Below are 18,536 nucleotides of genomic sequence, written 5' to 3' on the forward strand. Positions count from 1 at the left end.
TCCAGTCGGATTCGTATGTAATGGGCGTTCCTGGCAGCAGGTGAGCCACCTCGTGCAAAAGTCTCACTCGTTCCTAACGACTGACTTGCTTTCAGGTCTGTATTGGACCTTTCGCTCGCAGGGCAGCATAGTCATTCATTCGACACTGGACCCCATCCTCCCTCCCACCCCAATTCACCTGTATCACCCCGATCCACGCGCTCCGCTGCCACCGGTGCCGGGCTCGGAGATCTCCGTAGTATATCCCGCAAGCCATGGTCTCGCTCAGCAGATGACCTAGGGAAATATACTTCCACCTCTGAACCCGCGACATCCCCGCTCTCGATTGACACCAAGTTCCAGCAGAAAGTCGTCCAATACAGGAAGGCGAGCATCTCAGGGGCCGCAGACGACAGGGAGTCACCTCGAAGCCCAAAGGGCCAGGCCTTCCCTTCTTCGAAGTCTCCAGTACGCTCCCAGACGCAACCGGTTGTTTCCAGCGGCACGCTACTGTCGCCATCATCCTCTTCCCCCATCTCTGAGGGTGGCGACAGCCAGTCTCCCCCGAATCGCGTTCATGTCCGTTCCAACTCATTCACGCCACGGTTGCCTTCCAAGTTGGCGACAGGCAAGCTGGGGAATCTCATCCCACCGAGTCCAAGGCGGAAGATGTCCGGAGCCTCTGAGGAGAGGGAACGTGCCCGGGAGGAAAGTGCCGGCAGCTCTGCCTCTAGCTCCGGATCGCGCACGCATCCGCCTTTCCCGTTCAGCCTGGCTATGAGCAACTCCACGAGTTCGACTCAGGGTAAATCAAGTGCACCGAGCCCGGTCGAGCCTCCCCTTCGTCCGGTTCACATGCAGTTCAACCCGCCGATGATAGTCGAGCCACCAGACGCCGCACACGACTCGGACTCGGACGAACAAGCTCCAGACGGGAAACGAACATCAGAAATTGTGTACCAATCTGGCTTTATCAACCGCTTACCTAGCTTCCAGCCAGCTCCTGTGTATCACGAACAACACCCGCCGTTCGTGAGTGCAGGAGCAGTAGCTGGGTTCCTCGCGAAGGGCTGGAAACCGTACAAAGTGGTGCTCAAGGGCAGCAAACTGTACTTCTACAAACCGCCCAGTGATAAAGCAGCGGCTGTAAAAGAGCTCTTCGTGGAGGGTGTCGTACCTATGATCGAAGAGGAGGAGGAAGGAGAAAGCCAGTCCGCTGACAAGGACAAGCTCGATGCGACAGGGTCCGACGGTGGTGTTACATTGGGAAGAAGAAAGCGGGCATACTGGGGCAGGAAAACGCATCCAGATTTGACGCGTTCCGACGACGGTCGGATTGAGAAGGGCACTCTGGAGGCCCTTGTCCATGAGGCCGTATTTGGCACCACCTTCTTGCCAGTACCGGAAGCACCGGAAGAGCGCACAGAAGAAATTTCCGACAGTGATTATCGAGCATTCGCGTCGGCCATCATCCTTATACTTCCGTCCATCGTCGGTCAGGCGAAGTTCGAGGTCGAGCTACTCCGCTGCTGCGACTACTTCATCAGCGGAGCAGATGAAAGCGAAAAACAAGCGGCAAAGGACAGGGTACAGTGGCTCTCGGGACGGTACTTGGAGGACCACGGCAAGCCAGCCGACCCGCTATCTTGGGAGGAATGGAGGAAGACCACTCTACCAGAATCCAGTCCATTAGACCCCTCAACTGGTTATCCTTCAAATGGCGAAAACCCGGACGCAGGCGGGGAGGGTTCGGGCACCGACTCGGACTCAGACTCGGATTTGGACGATGTGGTGTCGCCGAATCTAGGCACCTTCTCTCCCCGACCTGTTGAAAGTGATCGGATGGTGTCTCTGGTAGAGATACTCAAGGCTGGACCACCAGCCGAGAACAAACCGCCGCCATCGAAGCCACGGCCTACACAGGTGTCCACTAGCGATTCCATTGGCAAATCATCGGGCGATGGCCGTCGCGGTCGATCAGCATGGAATCTGCTCGAACGGGACGGGCTTACACGCGAGGTCCTCCTGATGCTGGATCCTCACACTGTTTCCACAAGTCTCAAAGCATTCCACCGCAATTTGCTCCTGGAAATTCCCCCTGGGATCACCCTTGACTCCGTATTAGCCGCCGATGGCGCCGGAAAATACCACCCGGGAGTGGCTACTGCTCACGACGGCGATGGCGCGATAGCAGTCAAATCCGTTGCAGCATTCTGCGGGACCAGCGATCGGCCGCAATGGCTCACGAGGCTGGTTGTGGAACAGGTTCTTGGCACTGAAGGCGCTGCAGGAACAAACCGCGGACCGGATGGTGGCAATCGCCCCTCACAAACATCGCGTACTCATAAAAGGTCGGAAGTCATATCGGCCTGGGCGCTCATAGGAGAGGTGTGCAGGTTGAGCGGTGACGGGTGCTCCTGGAACGCTATCCAATCTGCATTGACATCTCGGCCTGTCGCGAGGCTCAGCAAGGCGTGGAAACGAGTGGATGAGCAGGCAAGGGCTGTCGTCGAATCCTGGGTCCACATCCGTAACCATAGCGAGACTGTCGCCGTCAAGGAGCCCATCGCTACGCCCTGGGCCAGCGATATTCCCGTCAGATTGAAAGGATTGATGGAAAGTGCTCGCAGCGACGATCCCGATGCTGCCTTCGCAGTGTCCCCATTGCAAGAAGCAACCAAGATTTTTGAGGAGCTCAGACATCACTTCGATCATTGCCGTCAGAACATCGCTCAGGAGGATGATACCGATCAGACAGGCAACACGTCGAAGCTGGTTCGCTGTTGGCGACAAATATTCACCGGAGAAGGTGAAAGCACTCCACGCGTCACGCGAACTTGGAGGCGAGTTCTTTTTTTTCTTAATTCATGATGAATTATTCACGTTGGCTTGTAGGATTGACCAGTTCATGTCTCTCTCTCTTGCTGCCGAACCGCGTCACAAGGGATTGTATGAACCGTGCTTCTGGACTCGTGCGACGTCGACGTCACAATCACACCCCTTACTGCCCTTGCTTTTCCCGGAGCCGTTGCCGATCGTACACCTCATTGATCGTGAAATTCTTTTCCGCACTCGGACTGACAGCACATCTGTCCCACTGGACGTGCAAGACTTTCCGCTTCTCGGAAGTTCGTCCGGTTCAGCCAGCCATATCCACCGGCGGAGTATGGATGCCCCTGGACTTGCTCCTCGTTCAAGCGTTGCAGGCTTGGATCTTGGTGGTACCGTCATATCCTTGTTTGATAATGAATTGGTTTTGGTGGTGCAAGCAGGACCAGACCCGGTCTCTCCATCACGAGCTTCTTCTCGCCCGGCATCGCGGCCATCGTCTCGACCACCAAGCTCTGTAATAGAGGGCGGAACGGCCGATAAGCTGCTAGCTCGCGGTTCTTCGATTCGAGTGAAGACAAGGACATCGCAAGGCTTGGACCGCAAGCCCAGCTTGGCACGGAGGAGCTCACTTCCATCCCTCTCTTCCCGCTTACCGACGATAACTGCAGAGGTCTCCACGGAATCTTCTGAACGGCCTCTCACTGTCCTAGTCAAGGCCGGGACTCTGGATCGTCTGGTGACCATCCTCATCCATGGATTGGAGGGCGTGTCCCTTTCCGTCGCCGACGACATCGGAGAAACGCCACTTCGAGACGGCAAGTCCCGCGAACTGCGAGTTGACCGTGACGAATTTTCTGGGACCTGGTGGAACGTTTTTCGAAGCTTCGTAACCCCTCTTGTATTCTTTGAGGTATGTTTTCTGCGGTTATTACGACGACGACGATCTGACAGTTTTCCTCTGTAGCTACTCCAGAAGCGATACACGGCGCTCAGTTCGTCGACACAACAGGATGATGAGGCATATTTACGCTCTATTCGCCGTCGGTCAAATGTTCTCCACGTGGTGGAAGAATGGATCACTCGCGGAGGAGGGGCACAAGATGTCCTAGACGACGACTCCCTCTTTACTGCCATGCGATCATTCCTTGCAAGTCGAGCGGATGAGGCTACAACCTCCGAGACCGAACACAGTGAGGCTGTACTCGAGCAACTTGAGCAGCTTAAGCGCACGAAGCATGACATAATGGAAACATTCGTCGCACAGACCAGGAGGCCTTCCCCCGCACCGAGGATGGCATCAGGCCAGCCTAATCATGTCCGCTCAGATTCTCACAATTATGGGAGGGATGTCCCGAATTTAGATAACCTTGACGCCGAGGAACTCGTCAATAATCTGGATGCAATGGCCGCTGCTGCATTCCGCATCGTTTCCGAAGAGGTTCGTTGTCGCTCTCATACAACACGGTTCACATGCTGATCATCTGGTAGGATCTGTTCGTGACGGCAGACATACTGGAAGTGCAGACCGCAGACCGCACTGCATGGTTTATGCCGTACGAACCGAATACATTCACAGAAGATATAGACGTGCAGACCATACATGCACATCTCTCTTCTGTGGAGCCCTCCCCAATGATATCCGAATCGGGCGAGGAAACCCTCCATCGTGTACTGCCTCCCGGCATACGCAGCTGTGTCAGAGCCCATATAATCTTGCGAAAATGGCTCATCGCTCTCATAGCCGAACCAGGTGTCGGCTTGGGCCGGCGGCAGGCTCGCATGGAACTTCTCCTTCGTGCCCTCGAGATATGCAGGCTCAGAGACGCCTCCCAGCCGGCAAGTTCATCCTCATCAATCGATCGACCAGTCGTCCGTTCCTTCGTCGAAGCCGTTCTCGCATCCGCCATCCTCAGCCCAGAGAGCCGCGCGCATCATCGGGCTTGGCAGAATGTTGCAGCAGCACGATGTGTGAGCAACGATTCTCTCGCATCTCTGCTGAGCAACACTGCTGTGAAAACGACATCATCTCCGAATGGTTTGACGATGGATATCGGATGGTTGCTTGAAAGCATGTTGGAGATCATTTCGACCCCGGATGTTGTGGATGGCGCCCCAGAATCATCCAGAAGTTTGGTCAATTATGAAAAGCGAAGGTGAGCTAAACGTAGGACATCCTTCCGCAAAGCTGATGAGTGTTCTAGATACCTCTCCTCGTTGATCACAAACGTCACTGCACGTGTAGGAAAGATAAATGCCCGAGACCTCGAGCGTCTGAACGCCATTGAGAAGGAAGTCAGGGCTGTCGATTTCGACCAGAAGGCCATTCGCGAGGAAGCCTACCGCGAAGCAGCCCAGGCATCTGCAGGGCCGAGGCGTAGCCAGCGGCCTTTTCAGAAGATCGTTGTTGCACAACAGGAGAAGTACAAACGCGACAAGTACCTTCGCGACCGCCTCCTGAAGGAGAAAAAGTTGGAACAAAGTCGTACCCACAAGCGCGAAGATCAGCTTTCGAGGGCTATGCAGCCCCGACGTAATATGTCGGACGCGCAGAAGCAGCACAGGAACAAAAAGAGCGTGTCCTCCGCCTTCAACTTCTTGCAGTTCATGCGGCCAATATCGAGCGCGTTTTCTCTGGATACTGTGAGCGCGCCCGGTCCCAAACGCACAGCTGCAGAACTAGACTTTACTCCTACTCACAAACCGGCGCTTGTGTTGACGGTCGCGGATGCTAAAGTTGCGAAGTTTATCAACAATGAACGTTCGTTCACGTTCCAGCTTGACACGGAAGACGGAGGGCATTACTTGCTGCAGGCCATTAGTCGTCGGGAGATGAACAGTTGGATTGCAAATATCGGGCGGATGTCGAAGATCGCTGCGAAACGCCGTCTGACATGGTTAGGCGACTCACCGAGACCGCAGCTGGCTGATCATTTATCAAGCTTGATCGTGCAGCCACCCCAAGGCCCCAGAGCGGGTTAGTGCTTCGCTCATAACGACTGATATCTTCGCTCATCATATTCAGTTTTCGGCGTTGATCTCGCGTCCCTCTTGCGACGAGAGGCACCAAATGGCGAGCCGCAACCTGGTGCCATTCCCTTCGTGCTTGAGCGTTGCCTCTCCGAGGTTGAGTCCAGAGGTTTGTCCGAAGTTGGCATTTGTAAGTGTCCTAGCTGAGCTGTGCCAGAGCATGTTGACCAATCTCATCGTGGCAGATCGCATTGCTGGAGGAGTTTCCGACGTCAATGGGTTGAGAGAAGCATTTAATCGCGGCGAAACGCCAGTGGACGGCTCGACCGATATTTATGCAGTATGCGATTTGGTGAAGTCATGGTTCCGTGTTCTTCCCGAGCCAGTCTTCCCATCGGACTCATATTTCGCGGTCATCGACGCTGGCCGTAAGCTCTAACGTGCCTGCTGTCCTCATTTGCTGATCTGATTGTCTCGTCATAGAAATGGTGGATCCCGAGCAGCGTGTCACAACACTGCGTAAAATCGTTCACGGGTTACCGAGATATAACTTTGATCTGCTCAAACGAATCAGCCAACACCTCTACGAGTCAGCCACTAGTTTACGTCTGCTGGGACTTATACTCAGAGCTCTCATAGGGTCACGGAATTCGAGAGCCAAAACCAGATGACTGCGCGGTCGCTCGCTATTGTGTTCATGCCAAATTTGCTGCGCGATCCCAAAAACGAGTTTGCGACACTCATGCAAAACATGGGCTCTGGACAACGAGTTACCGAGACTCTCATTGATCATGTACGAGCACGTCCCTCGCTCTGTTTACTCTTTCCTTATGATATTCCAGTTCCACCGGATATTTGACGAAACCGATGATGACGCTATCCACGACGAAGAAGAATGGGAGGCACCTATACCCGAAGAAGATGAAGAGGACGAGGAGGACGATGACACCCGCCTGATCCCCGAGGCCGACGTGACGATGGAGCCGCAGGAGATGGCCGACGACGACGCCCCAAGTCCTCCGGTGCCCGCCTAATACGAATGATACCCTCCGATACCGTTCACGACAACACGTCTCTCTGACATACGTTCTTTCAACCTTTGCCTGCATAGTTTGCTCAATGCACGGACAGCTTCCCCTCTCGCTCATTTTCGGACTCAGAGACGCATGGACTGCATTCCTGTGTGCAATATTGACTATCCTGCTCGTTGTGAAAATAATAGTATATCCTTTCCTGCCTAACACACGATCGTGGTTATGGTCTTCAATGAAACATGCAACACGAGGCTACGATTGCACCGGAAATAGGCCAGTGTGATACCGGCAGAACAACTACCAAAGCGCCGCACAAACGCTCGAGCCCAAAGCAGGCTACGAACAGTCCCGCGAGAGCGAGCGGCCCATGATACACGCTTGCTCGAGTTGATGGACAGGTCGGAAACACTGAGCCAGACTGCCTGGAACAATCGCTTCCAAGATACATGAGGAAGTCACTTGCTGACGACCCTCACAGCGGCTCAGCGGCGGTGATATAGAGTACTAGACGCCAACATTCGCATCAGCCATATTGTACTATGACAGTAATCCAACGGTGCTCACCGTTGTTTCCTCTTATGAAAGTATCGCCGTATCGGTTCGTGACGCGTCCGTTAACGTGTTCTTCGGTCTGTTCCAGTGCGATGTTCATGTATCCGTCCAGGCATGACAGTATGCCTACGAGATCGCGGTCAGAACTATGTTGAATCCGTGTAAAGGTTGATGGCTTGCCCCGGTAGTCGACCCCAGAACTCAAGCGAACCACGACGCGTTTGCCTACCACTCCTTTGAGGAAATCGGTTGGTGACCCCGATACGGCGGGAGGTGGAGGTGGAGGAGCCACCTCATGAGGCTCTGCGGGAGGCGGAGGAGGATTGGGCGAATCGTCCATGGTGTGCCGGAAGAGCAAGCCTGAGGCGACAAGCACCGAGGATGGAGTGGCTGTGATTTATTTCGCGCAGGCTCGCTTTTGCGTTTCGTCTTGTGGGCTTCGCTTTCTACATATCTCCATCGGTGGTGCTTACGCTTTAACACCATTGCGGAATGGGGAAGGACGCGACAAAGAAAGCAAGCTCTGCTGTACCCTCGTCCAACTGGCTTGCGTTGAAGAAGGTTGCATCTTCGCTATTCCCCGTGAAACTTTATCCGTTCTTACGCTCCCAGGTTCTGGTGGCAGACGATCTCCTCGGGGAAAACATCAGGTCATAAGGAAGGACATGCTAAGGATTCCGGAAACGTTCCTCCTCGGAAGCGGAGGCGCATAGCGAGTGAAGTCGATGTACCGGTTGCGAGGACTGCGAGCACGAGCGCGCGGACGCCCTCTCCTCCACCGACGGATGTCGTAGAGAGCGGAGAGGGCGATGATAAGAACGGGGAGTCTCTGTCATATCTGCGAAGGATGATACTCGGCAAGTTGGAGTCGACGTATAAGGAGGCACAACGAAGGTGAATCCTGCCCCTCCAGGAAATGTACATGGTGCTGATCGTCGGGATGCAGTCCTGGCAAATATATTGCGCTTGATTGTGAGATGGTCGGAGTTGGCATTGACGGGAAGGAGTCCTCACTAGCCCGTGTCAGGTATGTTTTTTCGCATCGATCGCTGGCAAAATCCGTTCATACCGGTTCGGTGCCATAGTTTGGTCAATTACCACGGAGTAGTGCTTATGGACGAGTTTGTGAGGCAAAGGGAGCGCGTGGTGGATTACAGAACGGAGTTCAGTGGTATCAGGCCGTCCGACATGGCCAAAGGTTCGCTATTTCCCCATTTCAAATTCATCTCGACCGTAGCTGAACGGAAGAACCAGCCAAACCATTTGTTGAGGTTCAGAAACAAGTTGCAGACCTGATCAAGGATCGGATACTAATTGGCCATGCTATCTTCAATGATCTTAAGGCAAGTATTATTGGATATCGCTTTGCCGGTATCTGACCATGCACAGGCATTATTACTCTCGCACCCAGGGCCACTCACGCGAGACACTCAGCGCTTGGCTGCAAAGCACCAGGTGACGAAGAGCAAATATCCGGCGCTGCGTCATCTCGTTCAGCAAGAAGTCGGTGTCGCGATTCAAGGCGGAGAGCACTCTTCGGTGAGTGCCTTGATATGCTCGATGTTCCCCTGTTTTGGTTACCGAGACGTGCGCAGGTCACCGACGCGCGAGCAACTATGGCAATCTTTCGTATACATAAGAAAGAATGGGAGAAAAGTCAACGCCCGATGACCGCCAACGTTCGACAGAATGAGACGAGCGCCAAGAAGAGCGACTTGATGGATGACGATGACCGAGAAACCACATCGCACGGCGCATCCGCCGATACGGCAAGCAATGTGAAGAAGGGCAAGAGGAAGCGCAATGAGAAAGAAGGGGGGTCGGGGCTCTTCCCTGGTGGTGGGCGGAAAGGCGTCAGTTCTGGCAAGTCGGTGGTGATTAGGCGGAGGGGTGATGTCGTCGACGAACGAGGACGGCAGAAGGGCTCTGCGGCCGGGCACGGAGGAAGGAAGGCTGCAGGAAACTGGTGGGCGGATTTGGGCTCCGGTGTATAAGGAGAGTACCAGTTTGATCTCCGAGTTGGCGAATTCGTCTGCGTGCTCTTGCGTTGCAACACGCTCAAGCTACGCCTTCATCTACATGGACATGCGTATATATTGTTCTGGAAATGAATGAAGTGCAGTTGATTGTGGGGAACGTGTGGCGGAGTTGATGTTCGTTCCAAGTCCCGACGTCGCCCAGGTGTACTCTCTCATCCTCCACTCCCTCGAGCTGCCTGTATCTGCTTGTCGCTGGATATCACTATTTACCCTCCCTGGGCGCCTCGAGGACGGGTGTAAGTATAGTCTCGCGCCGTTAGCTGTGATCCGTAGCCACCGCCACTCCCGCATAAGCAAGGACTTCGTTGGTGGCCGCGCCATTGCTGGCCGCCTCACCACGCATATAGTCAAGTTCGACCAGCTTGATGGACGACGCGGACGACCGCGAACAAGACATGCGCAACCTCGCCTACCTCCCGTACGAGCTTTTGCTACACGTCGTTCAGCACCTCGACTCCGTCAAGGACGTGAACGCGCTCCAACAAGTTAGCATCAAGTTGTGTTCGGCGATCTCGCTGTGTACTGTACTAATCCGCTCTTCGATCCATGTAGACATGCCAATCACTATACTCCTTCGCTATCACCCGACCAGTCTACCGCCACCTCGCCCATGCTCTTCTTTCCCGTTGCCGCCCGCTGCCCGTCGACGGCTTTACCTCCATCATCAACTTCACCCGGGAGGAACTTCGCGCCGCCGTCAACCGCGCCGCACTCATAGAGCACGGTTGGACATTCGCCGCGCCACGGCCGTCGCGCCTGCACCCGTTCGTCGGCCCGCCGGAAAAGTCGTGGTACAAGGTCCTGGAGGCGCCCGAGGCGCATGGCATTGACTGGCTGAGCCCGATCACGCCCAGGTATAACATGTACGCGACGCCGCACGGGAACGTGTACTGCTGGGACGTCGAGCACGATCGATGCGTCGCGCAGTGGCAACCTGAGGTCAAGTGGTCGTTGTGGAAGTGCCGTGTCGAGTTCGACATGCGCTCCGTGTTCTTCGTTATGGCTAGGGTTGTTCGTGGAGAGTGAGTTTTCGCTATCGCCTTTGCCATCCGGATGCGTGCTAATCAATATGCGGCGCAGCGGCGATGAACCCGGCCTGATGGAGTTCATGACTATGAGCCTGGTGTTCCCGGCACCTCCGGACAGCTCATCCGAGGACCCGGCGCCAGAGTTTCGGGAACTCAACAAGTTCCTAACATCGGGTTATGTGCTAAACCTTTTCCTCCTCGACCCTCTGTCGCGTTTGTTAGCAGCCTTCATCTGGCTGCCAGAGGTCAAATCGATGGGTCTTTACGTCCTGTTCGATTGGGAGCAACCAGAATACGTCTTCGTCAACACTGGGATAGAATGCGTGAGCATTTCGAACCCTACATACGACACGCTCTCCAACTGACTTCAGACACAGGACGCCTTGGCCATGTCTCCCAACTGGTCGTGCATCCTCTCTGGCGACCGGATGGTTATGCATGTCGAGGATACCTCAGCCGTCACCCAGTACGTTTACACGCTGCCCACCCTTCGCGAACACGTACAGTCCGTCCCTTCCGCATTCTCGCACGCGCCCAAAATTTCCACTACCCTCGCTCCCATCTTCTCCATGCGCAAAAGGCTTCACTACCTGCCGCTCCCCCGGGAGCCAACGCTGTCCGCCCCGGCTACGTCGGGGGGCGCAGTGTTAACGCAGACGGAGTCCGGAAATCTGACTGTGACGCACTCCCCGTTTGCCACGGACAGGGCGGCCTCATCTGTCCATGCGGTCCACCAGCCTGCGGTGATCACGCTCGTGCCAGACCCAGACGCAGGTTGGGTGATGCAAATCACGGCGGCCACGCCTACGACGCCGGTTCCTCCGCCCACCCCCGCGCCTGTTCTGACCCATCATCAAGTAACCGATCAAGGTCAAGCGCTAACGGCGATGGTGCCCTCATACGCCAACCCGTTTCCGCCAGACATATGGTCAACGGAGAGCGCGCACTTCGTGCGGCAATGGTGGCCAACGCTTCCTGGCGTCCCGCGCTTGAGCTGCACCGTACTCCTCCTCGCGACGCACGACCCGGTCACGCACACGAACCAATACACGCTCGCGCAGCACTACTTCGAGGTGCCAATGGAGGACCCGCCAAAGGCGGATGCGCTGCGCCATGCACGGAAGGGTGGCGGGGAGCGCTTCGACCCGGGCGAGGTGTATGAATGTGAGGGGGGGATCTGGGTTTGGTACCTCCGCGAGCCGTTCGAGCTCGTGTGCATCCAGGACGATCTCGGGCCAGAAGAGGAGCTCGACGTGTTCGCGCGCACGCGCCCCCTCATCGCAGTCGACTTCTGCCATGCGGCTTGGGTGGAGTACGTCGACCCGCCGCCGATATTGCCCGAGGGTGCGGACCCGGACATGCCTGTGCCCGAGGACGAGCGGAAACGGCTGCGGATGGTCACCTTCCCGCCTGTTGGGCACGAAGGCGAGTGGGGTGGGAGGAAGGAGGACGCGCGCGGGACCGTGAAGACGCTCGAGGTGCCGGACGAGCTCGACTTAAGCACAGTGGAAACGATAAACTTAGATCAGAGCCAGGGGAGCGTCATACTGTCGACGAGGGGAGGGAGGATTTTTATTCTCAATTATGACTAGCGATAAGCCCTGTGCCTATCTAGCATTCGGCCGCGAGCGTACTATCGACCTGGGATTATATAGGACAGCAACTAGTGTATATAATGCAATACACCTCCATAAGGCGACTAAAACGGCAGCGGTACATACCGGTTGAATCATCTAAACCCTGCGCTTTCGCCCCATGACGGCGCCGACCTTTTGCTTCACCTCGCGAGTGCGGGACGAGCCGCGCCCCTTGGCCTTGCCGAAGATGACAACCTTGCCGGGCATGCCCGCCCGCCCTGCACGGCCAGCGCGGTGGAGAAAGTCGATCATGTTCCGCGGCGGGTCCGCGATGAAGACATGCCGTACCGAAGGGTCGAAGTCGAGCCCGCGGGAGAGAAGAGAGGTCGTGATCAGCACCCGGGGCTCGTCAGTCGAGGGAGATGTGGAGATGGAGGGCACGATGGCTTTCGTGGCCGCGTCTGCGGCCGGGGGGTTGGAAAGTGGGGGTGCGTCGGAGAGACTGGGTGCGACGTAGGACGTCTGGCGCGGCCGAAGGAAGCTTGCGATGTGCCTGTTGGAACCCTGCGAGCGTGCGGCGCTCGTGCCCGTCAGCGCAACAGTCGGGACGCCCTTCTCGTTCAGAAAGGCGGCGCACTCTTCGACCTTGGTGCCCTTGTTGAAGAAGACGAGGACCTTGGACCGGTCGAAGCCAGCGACGGCGTCGTCCCGCCAGACGCTCCGGATGCGCTGCTCGACATCGGCGTTGCGATTGCCGCCGGTCCAGGCGGCATGCTCGACCGCGAGCTTGGAGGGAAGCTTATGCAGTGCGGGAGAGATGAGGCGGGTCATGCGCGAGTGGTGCGTATCGAGGTAGGTACCGAGGGAGGAAGGGACGGTGGCAGTTGTGAGGACGAGGTTGAAGGGGTACGTGATTGACGTGGACGTGGTGGGTTGGCGAGGGTCCGATTTCGGGATGAAGTCGGGGGAGAGGGGCACGGGATGACCGCGAGCGCCGCTGATGTCGGCGAGGAGCAGACGCGTCGCCTTTTGAAAGTCGGAGTCTGTAAGAGGAGCGCAAAAGGGGGCGCGATTAGTGTGTGCGCAGAACAAGAGGAATGGATGGGCTACTGACCGAAGAGAACATCGGCCTCGTCGATGACAACCCACTCAACGTTTTCAAGGCCCATTTCCGGGCGACGGACGACCCAACCCGGCGGGACTTCGCGCTTGGGGTCGCCGGCGCGACGCACGTCCAGACCGCGATCCCAGCCGTGTCCCTTAGCCATTTCGAGAATCTTCATCGGCGTGCCAACGAGCACATCTATCGGACGCGGCGTTCCACCCATCCCAGGGCGAATGTCTATCTCGCCCACATCTCCGCCCTCCTCCCCCGATGACGGAGGGCGGAAGAACGCGCCGCCGGCTCGGGCCATTTTCGACGCGGAGAGTGGACGCGCGGGGGATTTTGAAGCACTAGGCACGTTTGCGCGGGAGGCGCAGAGAACGCGGAGCTTAGCGACGTGGAGGAGCGACTTGGCGGAAGTCGCTAGCTGGCGCGCAAGCTCGTGCGTAGGGGCGAGGACGAGCGCGCGTGGAGCGGTTGCATACTTGGAACGGCGCACAGGGGCGCCCTCGCTCGCCTTGAGGGCATGCAGCATCGGAAGGAGGTAGGCGAGCGACTTGCCCGAGCCGGTTTCGGAGGCGAGGAGGTATTCGTTCCACGTTGGAGTCGGTGCAGATTCTTCGGCTGGCGGCAGGAGGTGCTTGAGCGCCAGCGCTTGAATGGGCGTCGGCCGTGCGTTTGGCCCAAGGATTTCGTGCACGCATGTGAGCAATCCTTCGTTCAAGGGCGGGGAGGTGAACCGTTGGGGGAGCGCGTCGACGGACTCGGCCTGCGTCGTGAGCGCGAACTCGTCGCCGAGCGGGTTGTAGATCTTGGCAGCCCTTGATGTATTCGCGGAAGAGGAGTCGGACGGGGGCTCGAGGCGGAGACGGGGGTGTAGGTCCGGCGCCGCTACGCCTTTGTGGGCGGACGCGGCAGGTTTGCTCAGGCGTGGGCGCCTTGGGACGCTGGCATACTCGAATGGGGTCGCCTTGGAGCGGGGTTTGAGAGTCTTAGCGAGTCCCGTACGCACGGTTGCTGTGTCGGGACGTGAGCCAGGAGTGATTTAAGCTCTCGGTAAGACGGACCTACGACCATTCCGTTTGCCTCTAGACGATGTGCTCTTCAGCCCGTGATGCGAAGTCGCTGAGCTATGAAACTCGTTAAACAGAGCGCGCTTGATGCAGCATCCTGAGGCTAGTGAACTTGAGCTAGTGAAAGCAGACAGCCCAAGCCCGGCGGTGGGCGACATCCTAGCGAGAGCCAAAGAGGAAGCCGAAGGGCGCTTAATCTTGTTCAGAGTGCGGTTCTTGGATTAGGGTCAAGCCAAGTAAGCGCCCGCGATATTTTGTGCTCACACGCGCGAAATGACGTGCTCCCACCACCACGGGCGAGGAGGAGAGGTTGTGCCAATCAATACGCGTATTCCTGCTTCGTAATTGCTCTTGAGCCCGGGACCGGGTACAAACTTGTAGACGACCTATAGGTTTCTCCTTTGCCAACGTCGCTGTTCAGGGCACTGGCATCATGTCCGAGTCTCTCCCACCGGCGAGCTCGCTCGCGACTATCAACGAACTCCTTGCAGGCAGCGTTGGGGGTGCGGCTCAAGTGCTCGTGGGCCAGCCGCTTGATACTGTCAAGACTCGCGCGCAGATTGCACCCAGTACGATGTTCGAGTTGATGAACGTATCGTATCGGATTGCTGATGATATAACTGCCGTCTTTCCTGCACGTATCACTTGACTGTTGTCTCGAAATGTGGCATTGCAGAGGGCATGTTTGTGAGTTGCGAACCGCATTGTGATAACGCGTCATCCAATTCGGGGACGTTTACAGAAGGGCCCTATGGACATCCTTGTCCAGACTATGCGGAACGAGGGCTTCTTCGCCCTTTACAAAGGTCCGTGTCACTGAAATCGATCGCTTCCTCATATGAACAATGTGTAGGCATGCTGTCGCCTCTTGTCGGAATCGCCGGTGTGAACAGTCTCCTCTTCGCGTCCTATGCGTTCTCCAAGCGCGTGCTGTCTCCCTACCCCGACCTGTCACTGAAGCAGATCGCCGTTGCTGGGGCTATGGCTGGCGCTGCGAACGCGATATTGGCCAGTCCAGGTGAGTGGGAATTTTTGCGCCGGAATCTCGGGCTCACGAGCCGTGCTCCGATTGCAGTGGAGATGTTCAAGATCAGAATGCAAGGGCAGTACGGCGCAGCCGGCGACAAGCGTCTGCGAGACGTCGCGAAGGAGATGTGGTCCGACTGGGGCTTCAGGAAAGGTGTCATGCGCGGGTATTGGGTAGGCTACAACTGTTACGCCTTGGCGATGATTTACATTGGTATCGCACAGGTCACAGTTGCAAGAGAAATACCCGCCTACGCTGGGTACGTGTTCTCGTGCGCTAGTTCTAGCTCTTGCTTAACATCCAATCGCAGGTTCTACTCGGGTATGCATACCGTGCTTTTTGTGCGTGTGTTGGGTATACTGACCAGGGACTGAAACCAGCCTTTGAGTTCTCTAAGCGTCGATTCGCCAAGAAATATGATAACAAGGTGCCGGTATGGGCGCTGCTCGCAAGTGGCGCCGGTGGTGGTGTACGACAGTTCATTACATCGCCGCCGTATGTAGGGGCTGATTTTACGCCCTGGTGCAGATCGCATACTGGCTTGCGTGCTACCCGTTAGGTGAGATCCACGTTCCAAGAAGGCCCTCACACACTAACATTGGCGGTACAGACGTGGTGAAGTCGCGCGTGCAGCTTCGGCCGATTCCACCAACCGGCACGCCAGTCCAGTACATCGCGCATGAGATCAGGGCCGTTGTACAGGAAAGCGGCTGGTATGCGCTCACATTGCTCTAACCTTTATGACCATTTCTGACGCATATCTGCAGGACGGGGTTATATCGCGGATTATCACCCTCCCGTGCGTGGTCTCATAGCGTATCACATACGACAGTATATATGCTGATTATTTGATACAGTTATCAGGAGTATACCAGCTGCGGCTTCAACGTTCGCAGCGTATGAGCTCTCTAGAGGTAACTTGAGCGTTCCATCCCCCTTTCCATATGGTGCTCAGTGTCTCCTCAGAATACCTGCTCAAAGTGACCGGTGTATGATTTTCCTCGTGTATCACCATCTTACAGTACACGGCGTTTGCCTGCTAGCAAAGAGAGGGAAGGTTACACCAATACTACAAATCTGGGTCATCCCTCATCTCCTGGTGACTCTCCGCTTAAGATTCCGTGATCAGACTCCATTTCCTGAGCGTGCCGTCCCGATCACCCGATAACACGGACCTATTGTCGTGGAGGAATACGAATGTGCCCGACCCTGGTACGCGTTTCTCCCTATCCATGTCCTGTTCGAACTCCCACTTGACGTTCCGCTCCGCATCGTAGACGACCAGCCGCCCGTCCCCCACCTTGAATCCGATGATGGGCTCCTCACCGAGCGGCCCGCGCCCGTATAGTAATTCGTAGACCTCCAACCAACCAGAAAACCGCTTGCCATCGACTTGCCAGTAGCTCTTGCACTCTCCCGAGCGAACGTCGAACACACGCACGGTGCCGCTTCCGGCGCCTGCGGCAAGGTAGAGCGGCCCACCCGTCGTGTCAGGCGCGAATCTGAGCGAGCGGATCCATCTAGAAAATCCCTCCAACGCATGCAGCAGCTCCCCCGTCTGCGCGTTCCACACTCTGACCTTCTTATCCCCCGAGCCCACCGCGAGTAGCGTGCCGTCGGGTGACCAGGCTCCGCTCCAGTTCTGCTCCGTGCTTCCCTTCAACTCGATCTCAAGCTTGCCCGTTTCGATGCTCCATATGCGCACTGTCCTGTCCCACGACACGACGGCGAGCCTGCGCGAGTCAGGGCTGTCTCCTAGCCACATGACAGCGTTCGACTCCGCGATGCGGAAACGCTCCTTGCGGGCGGCGATGTCGTATACGACAGAGTCGTGACGATCCTGGAGAAAGAAGAGCAGGGTGCCATCGCGGCTGAACGGATACGAGCAGAAGTGAGGGAGCTCTGCATTCTCGAAGGTGTTACCCATGCGCCCCTCGCGACGAATCCCAACGCTCTGCAACGTGTTCTCGAACCCCGCGCGGATCGTCGCCGTCTCCGCCTCGACGTCCTGTGCGGTCCAGCCGGCACTCTTGACTAGCTCCTCCAGCGCGAACTCAACTGCCTTGCTCGCGACTCTGTCAGCTGCGTTCTTCGCCGCCTCGACGGAGGGTTTCTCCTCGTCGAGGTCCCACAGAAACGTCGATTTGTTGTGAAGTTTGCCCGTCGGGCTCGTGCTGGAGGCGAGCAGCCTGCCGTTGGGGTGGAAGTGGACGGAGCGGAGATAGCCGACATGGCCGCGAAGCCGGCGACGCAGCTCAAGCGATACGGCGTCGTAGATCAGGACGTCGCTGCTGGCGCCTACGGCGATTAGAGCGCCGTCGGGAGAGATAGCGAGGTTGGACGTGAGCTCGCCCGGCAGCGTGGCCTTGGAGGACTCTTCGCCCCACTTCTTGGGGCCTGAGAACCCCGGCGCCCACGTTACCGGCTGACCGTCCTTTTCGAAGTCGTATTTCATCTGATGCACCCAGGCATCGATGAAGTCTTGTGGAGTTGTCACCGTCATGGTTGACACGTATAGAGGCAATACGGGTTGGGATTTGCGGGTTCATGCCTGCGACATGCGCTTTAAGTACAGATATTGCAGGCTGTGGAGCTTCGCAAGCGCCTAGCTGCGGGGAGAATGTGCCTTACTGTATACCTGCTGCGGCGTTTCATCATTTCGAACATATGACCTGAACGTTCCCGAGGCAAATCTCTTGCAACGATGTTCACATGGTACCCAACTCAGAGAATAGAGTGTATTTGCAGCACGAGCGGGACTCGTATTTCGGCGGGCTCATCATTGCCTACTGCGGAGAACTTCAGCACCTTGCAAATACACTCTAACGCCTGCTCGAACTAACCTGTGTGGTAAGTCCCAAGTTATTTTACAACACACGTTGATATTAAACTCGGCATGATCTCTTCCAGCCACCTTCATCTTACGCCTCTCCAAGCAGACTCCACTTCCTGAGCGTGCCGTCCTGATCAGCCGATACCAAGGATCTACTGTCATGGAGGAACACGAATGAGCCCGACCCGGGCACGCGATTTTCTCTGTCCATGTCCTGCTCGAACTCCCACTTCACGTTCTGTTCCGCATTGTAGATGACCAGCCGCCCGTCTCCAACCTTGAAGCCAAGCACGGGCGCCGCGCCGAGCGGACCGTGCCCAAACCGCACGATAGGAACCTCCAGAAAACTGGGAAACTGATGATCGTCGACTTGCCAGCAGCTTCGGCACTCTCCCGAGTGAACGTCGAAAACACGTACAGCGCCGCTTCCGGCACCGGCGGCAAGGTAGAGCGGCCCACCCGCCGCGTCAGGCACTGGGACAGGCGCAAA

At 56.7% G+C, this 18,536-nt stretch overlaps 5 protein-coding genes across 5 annotated transcripts; 4 read left to right on the top strand and 1 right to left on the bottom strand.

Moving 5' to 3' along the window:
• Window positions 1-429: 429 nt before the first annotated feature.
• PUNSTDRAFT_105718 (uncharacterized protein) lies at window positions 430-7,734 on the top strand. Its single transcript, XM_007386032.1, has 13 exons — window positions 430-691; window positions 860-2,788; window positions 2,823-3,721; window positions 3,776-4,249; window positions 4,300-4,964; window positions 5,013-5,785; window positions 5,834-5,968; window positions 6,024-6,206; window positions 6,262-6,367; window positions 6,418-6,571; window positions 6,621-7,316; window positions 7,377-7,488; window positions 7,543-7,734. Exons 1-11 carry the CDS (start codon window positions 649-651, stop codon window positions 6,810-6,812), a joined length of 5,553 nt encoding a protein of 1,850 aa, XP_007386094.1. The 5' UTR covers window positions 430-648; the 3' UTR covers window positions 6,813-7,316; window positions 7,377-7,488; window positions 7,543-7,734.
• A 122-nt stretch (window positions 7,735-7,856) lies between these two features.
• On the top strand, window positions 7,857-9,439 carry PUNSTDRAFT_105720 (uncharacterized protein; the record flags this gene model as incomplete). The annotated part of the gene is made up of 7 exons (XM_007386033.1): window positions 7,857-7,925; window positions 7,990-8,258; window positions 8,311-8,391; window positions 8,450-8,562; window positions 8,619-8,707; window positions 8,754-8,903; window positions 8,960-9,439. The coding sequence occupies 7 exons, from the start codon at window positions 7,857-7,859 to the stop codon at window positions 9,356-9,358; spliced, it is 1,170 nt and encodes a 389-aa protein (XP_007386095.1). The 3' UTR covers window positions 9,359-9,439.
• Window positions 9,440-9,633: 194 nt separating this feature from the next.
• On the top strand, window positions 9,634-12,023 carry PUNSTDRAFT_121768 (uncharacterized protein; the record flags this gene model as incomplete). Its single annotated transcript, XM_007386034.1, has 4 exons — window positions 9,634-9,888; window positions 9,956-10,425; window positions 10,484-10,754; window positions 10,803-12,023. Exons 1-4 carry the CDS (start codon window positions 9,769-9,771, stop codon window positions 12,021-12,023), a joined length of 2,082 nt encoding a protein of 693 aa, XP_007386096.1. The 5' UTR covers window positions 9,634-9,768.
• Window positions 12,024-12,164: 141 nt separating this feature from the next.
• On the bottom strand, window positions 12,165-14,344 carry PUNSTDRAFT_46064 (P-loop containing nucleoside triphosphate hydrolase protein; the record flags this gene model as incomplete). The annotated part of the gene is made up of 3 exons (XM_007386035.1): window positions 12,165-13,051; window positions 13,123-14,130; window positions 14,185-14,344. The coding sequence occupies 3 exons, from the start codon at window positions 14,342-14,344 to the stop codon at window positions 12,165-12,167; spliced, it is 2,055 nt and encodes a 684-aa protein (XP_007386097.1).
• A 212-nt stretch (window positions 14,345-14,556) lies between these two features.
• Window positions 14,557-18,376, top strand: PUNSTDRAFT_90303 (mitochondrial carrier). Its single transcript, XM_007386036.1, has 15 exons — window positions 14,557-14,755; window positions 14,863-14,873; window positions 14,929-14,992; window positions 15,040-15,204; window positions 15,262-15,386; window positions 15,438-15,472; window positions 15,524-15,534; window positions 15,594-15,682; window positions 15,742-15,772; window positions 15,824-15,926; window positions 15,981-16,012; window positions 16,071-16,127; window positions 16,180-17,764; window positions 17,845-18,002; window positions 18,057-18,376. The coding sequence occupies exons 1-13, from the start codon at window positions 14,620-14,622 to the stop codon at window positions 16,206-16,208; spliced, it is 888 nt and encodes a 295-aa protein (XP_007386098.1). The 5' UTR covers window positions 14,557-14,619; the 3' UTR covers window positions 16,209-17,764; window positions 17,845-18,002; window positions 18,057-18,376.
• Window positions 18,377-18,536: the final 160 nt, after the last annotated feature.

This window comes from Punctularia strigosozonata, assembly GCF_000264995.1.
Source record: "Punctularia strigosozonata HHB-11173 SS5 unplaced genomic scaffold PUNSTscaffold_10, whole genome shotgun sequence".
Classification (NCBI taxonomy): domain Eukaryota; kingdom Fungi; phylum Basidiomycota; class Agaricomycetes; order Corticiales; family Punctulariaceae; genus Punctularia; species Punctularia strigosozonata.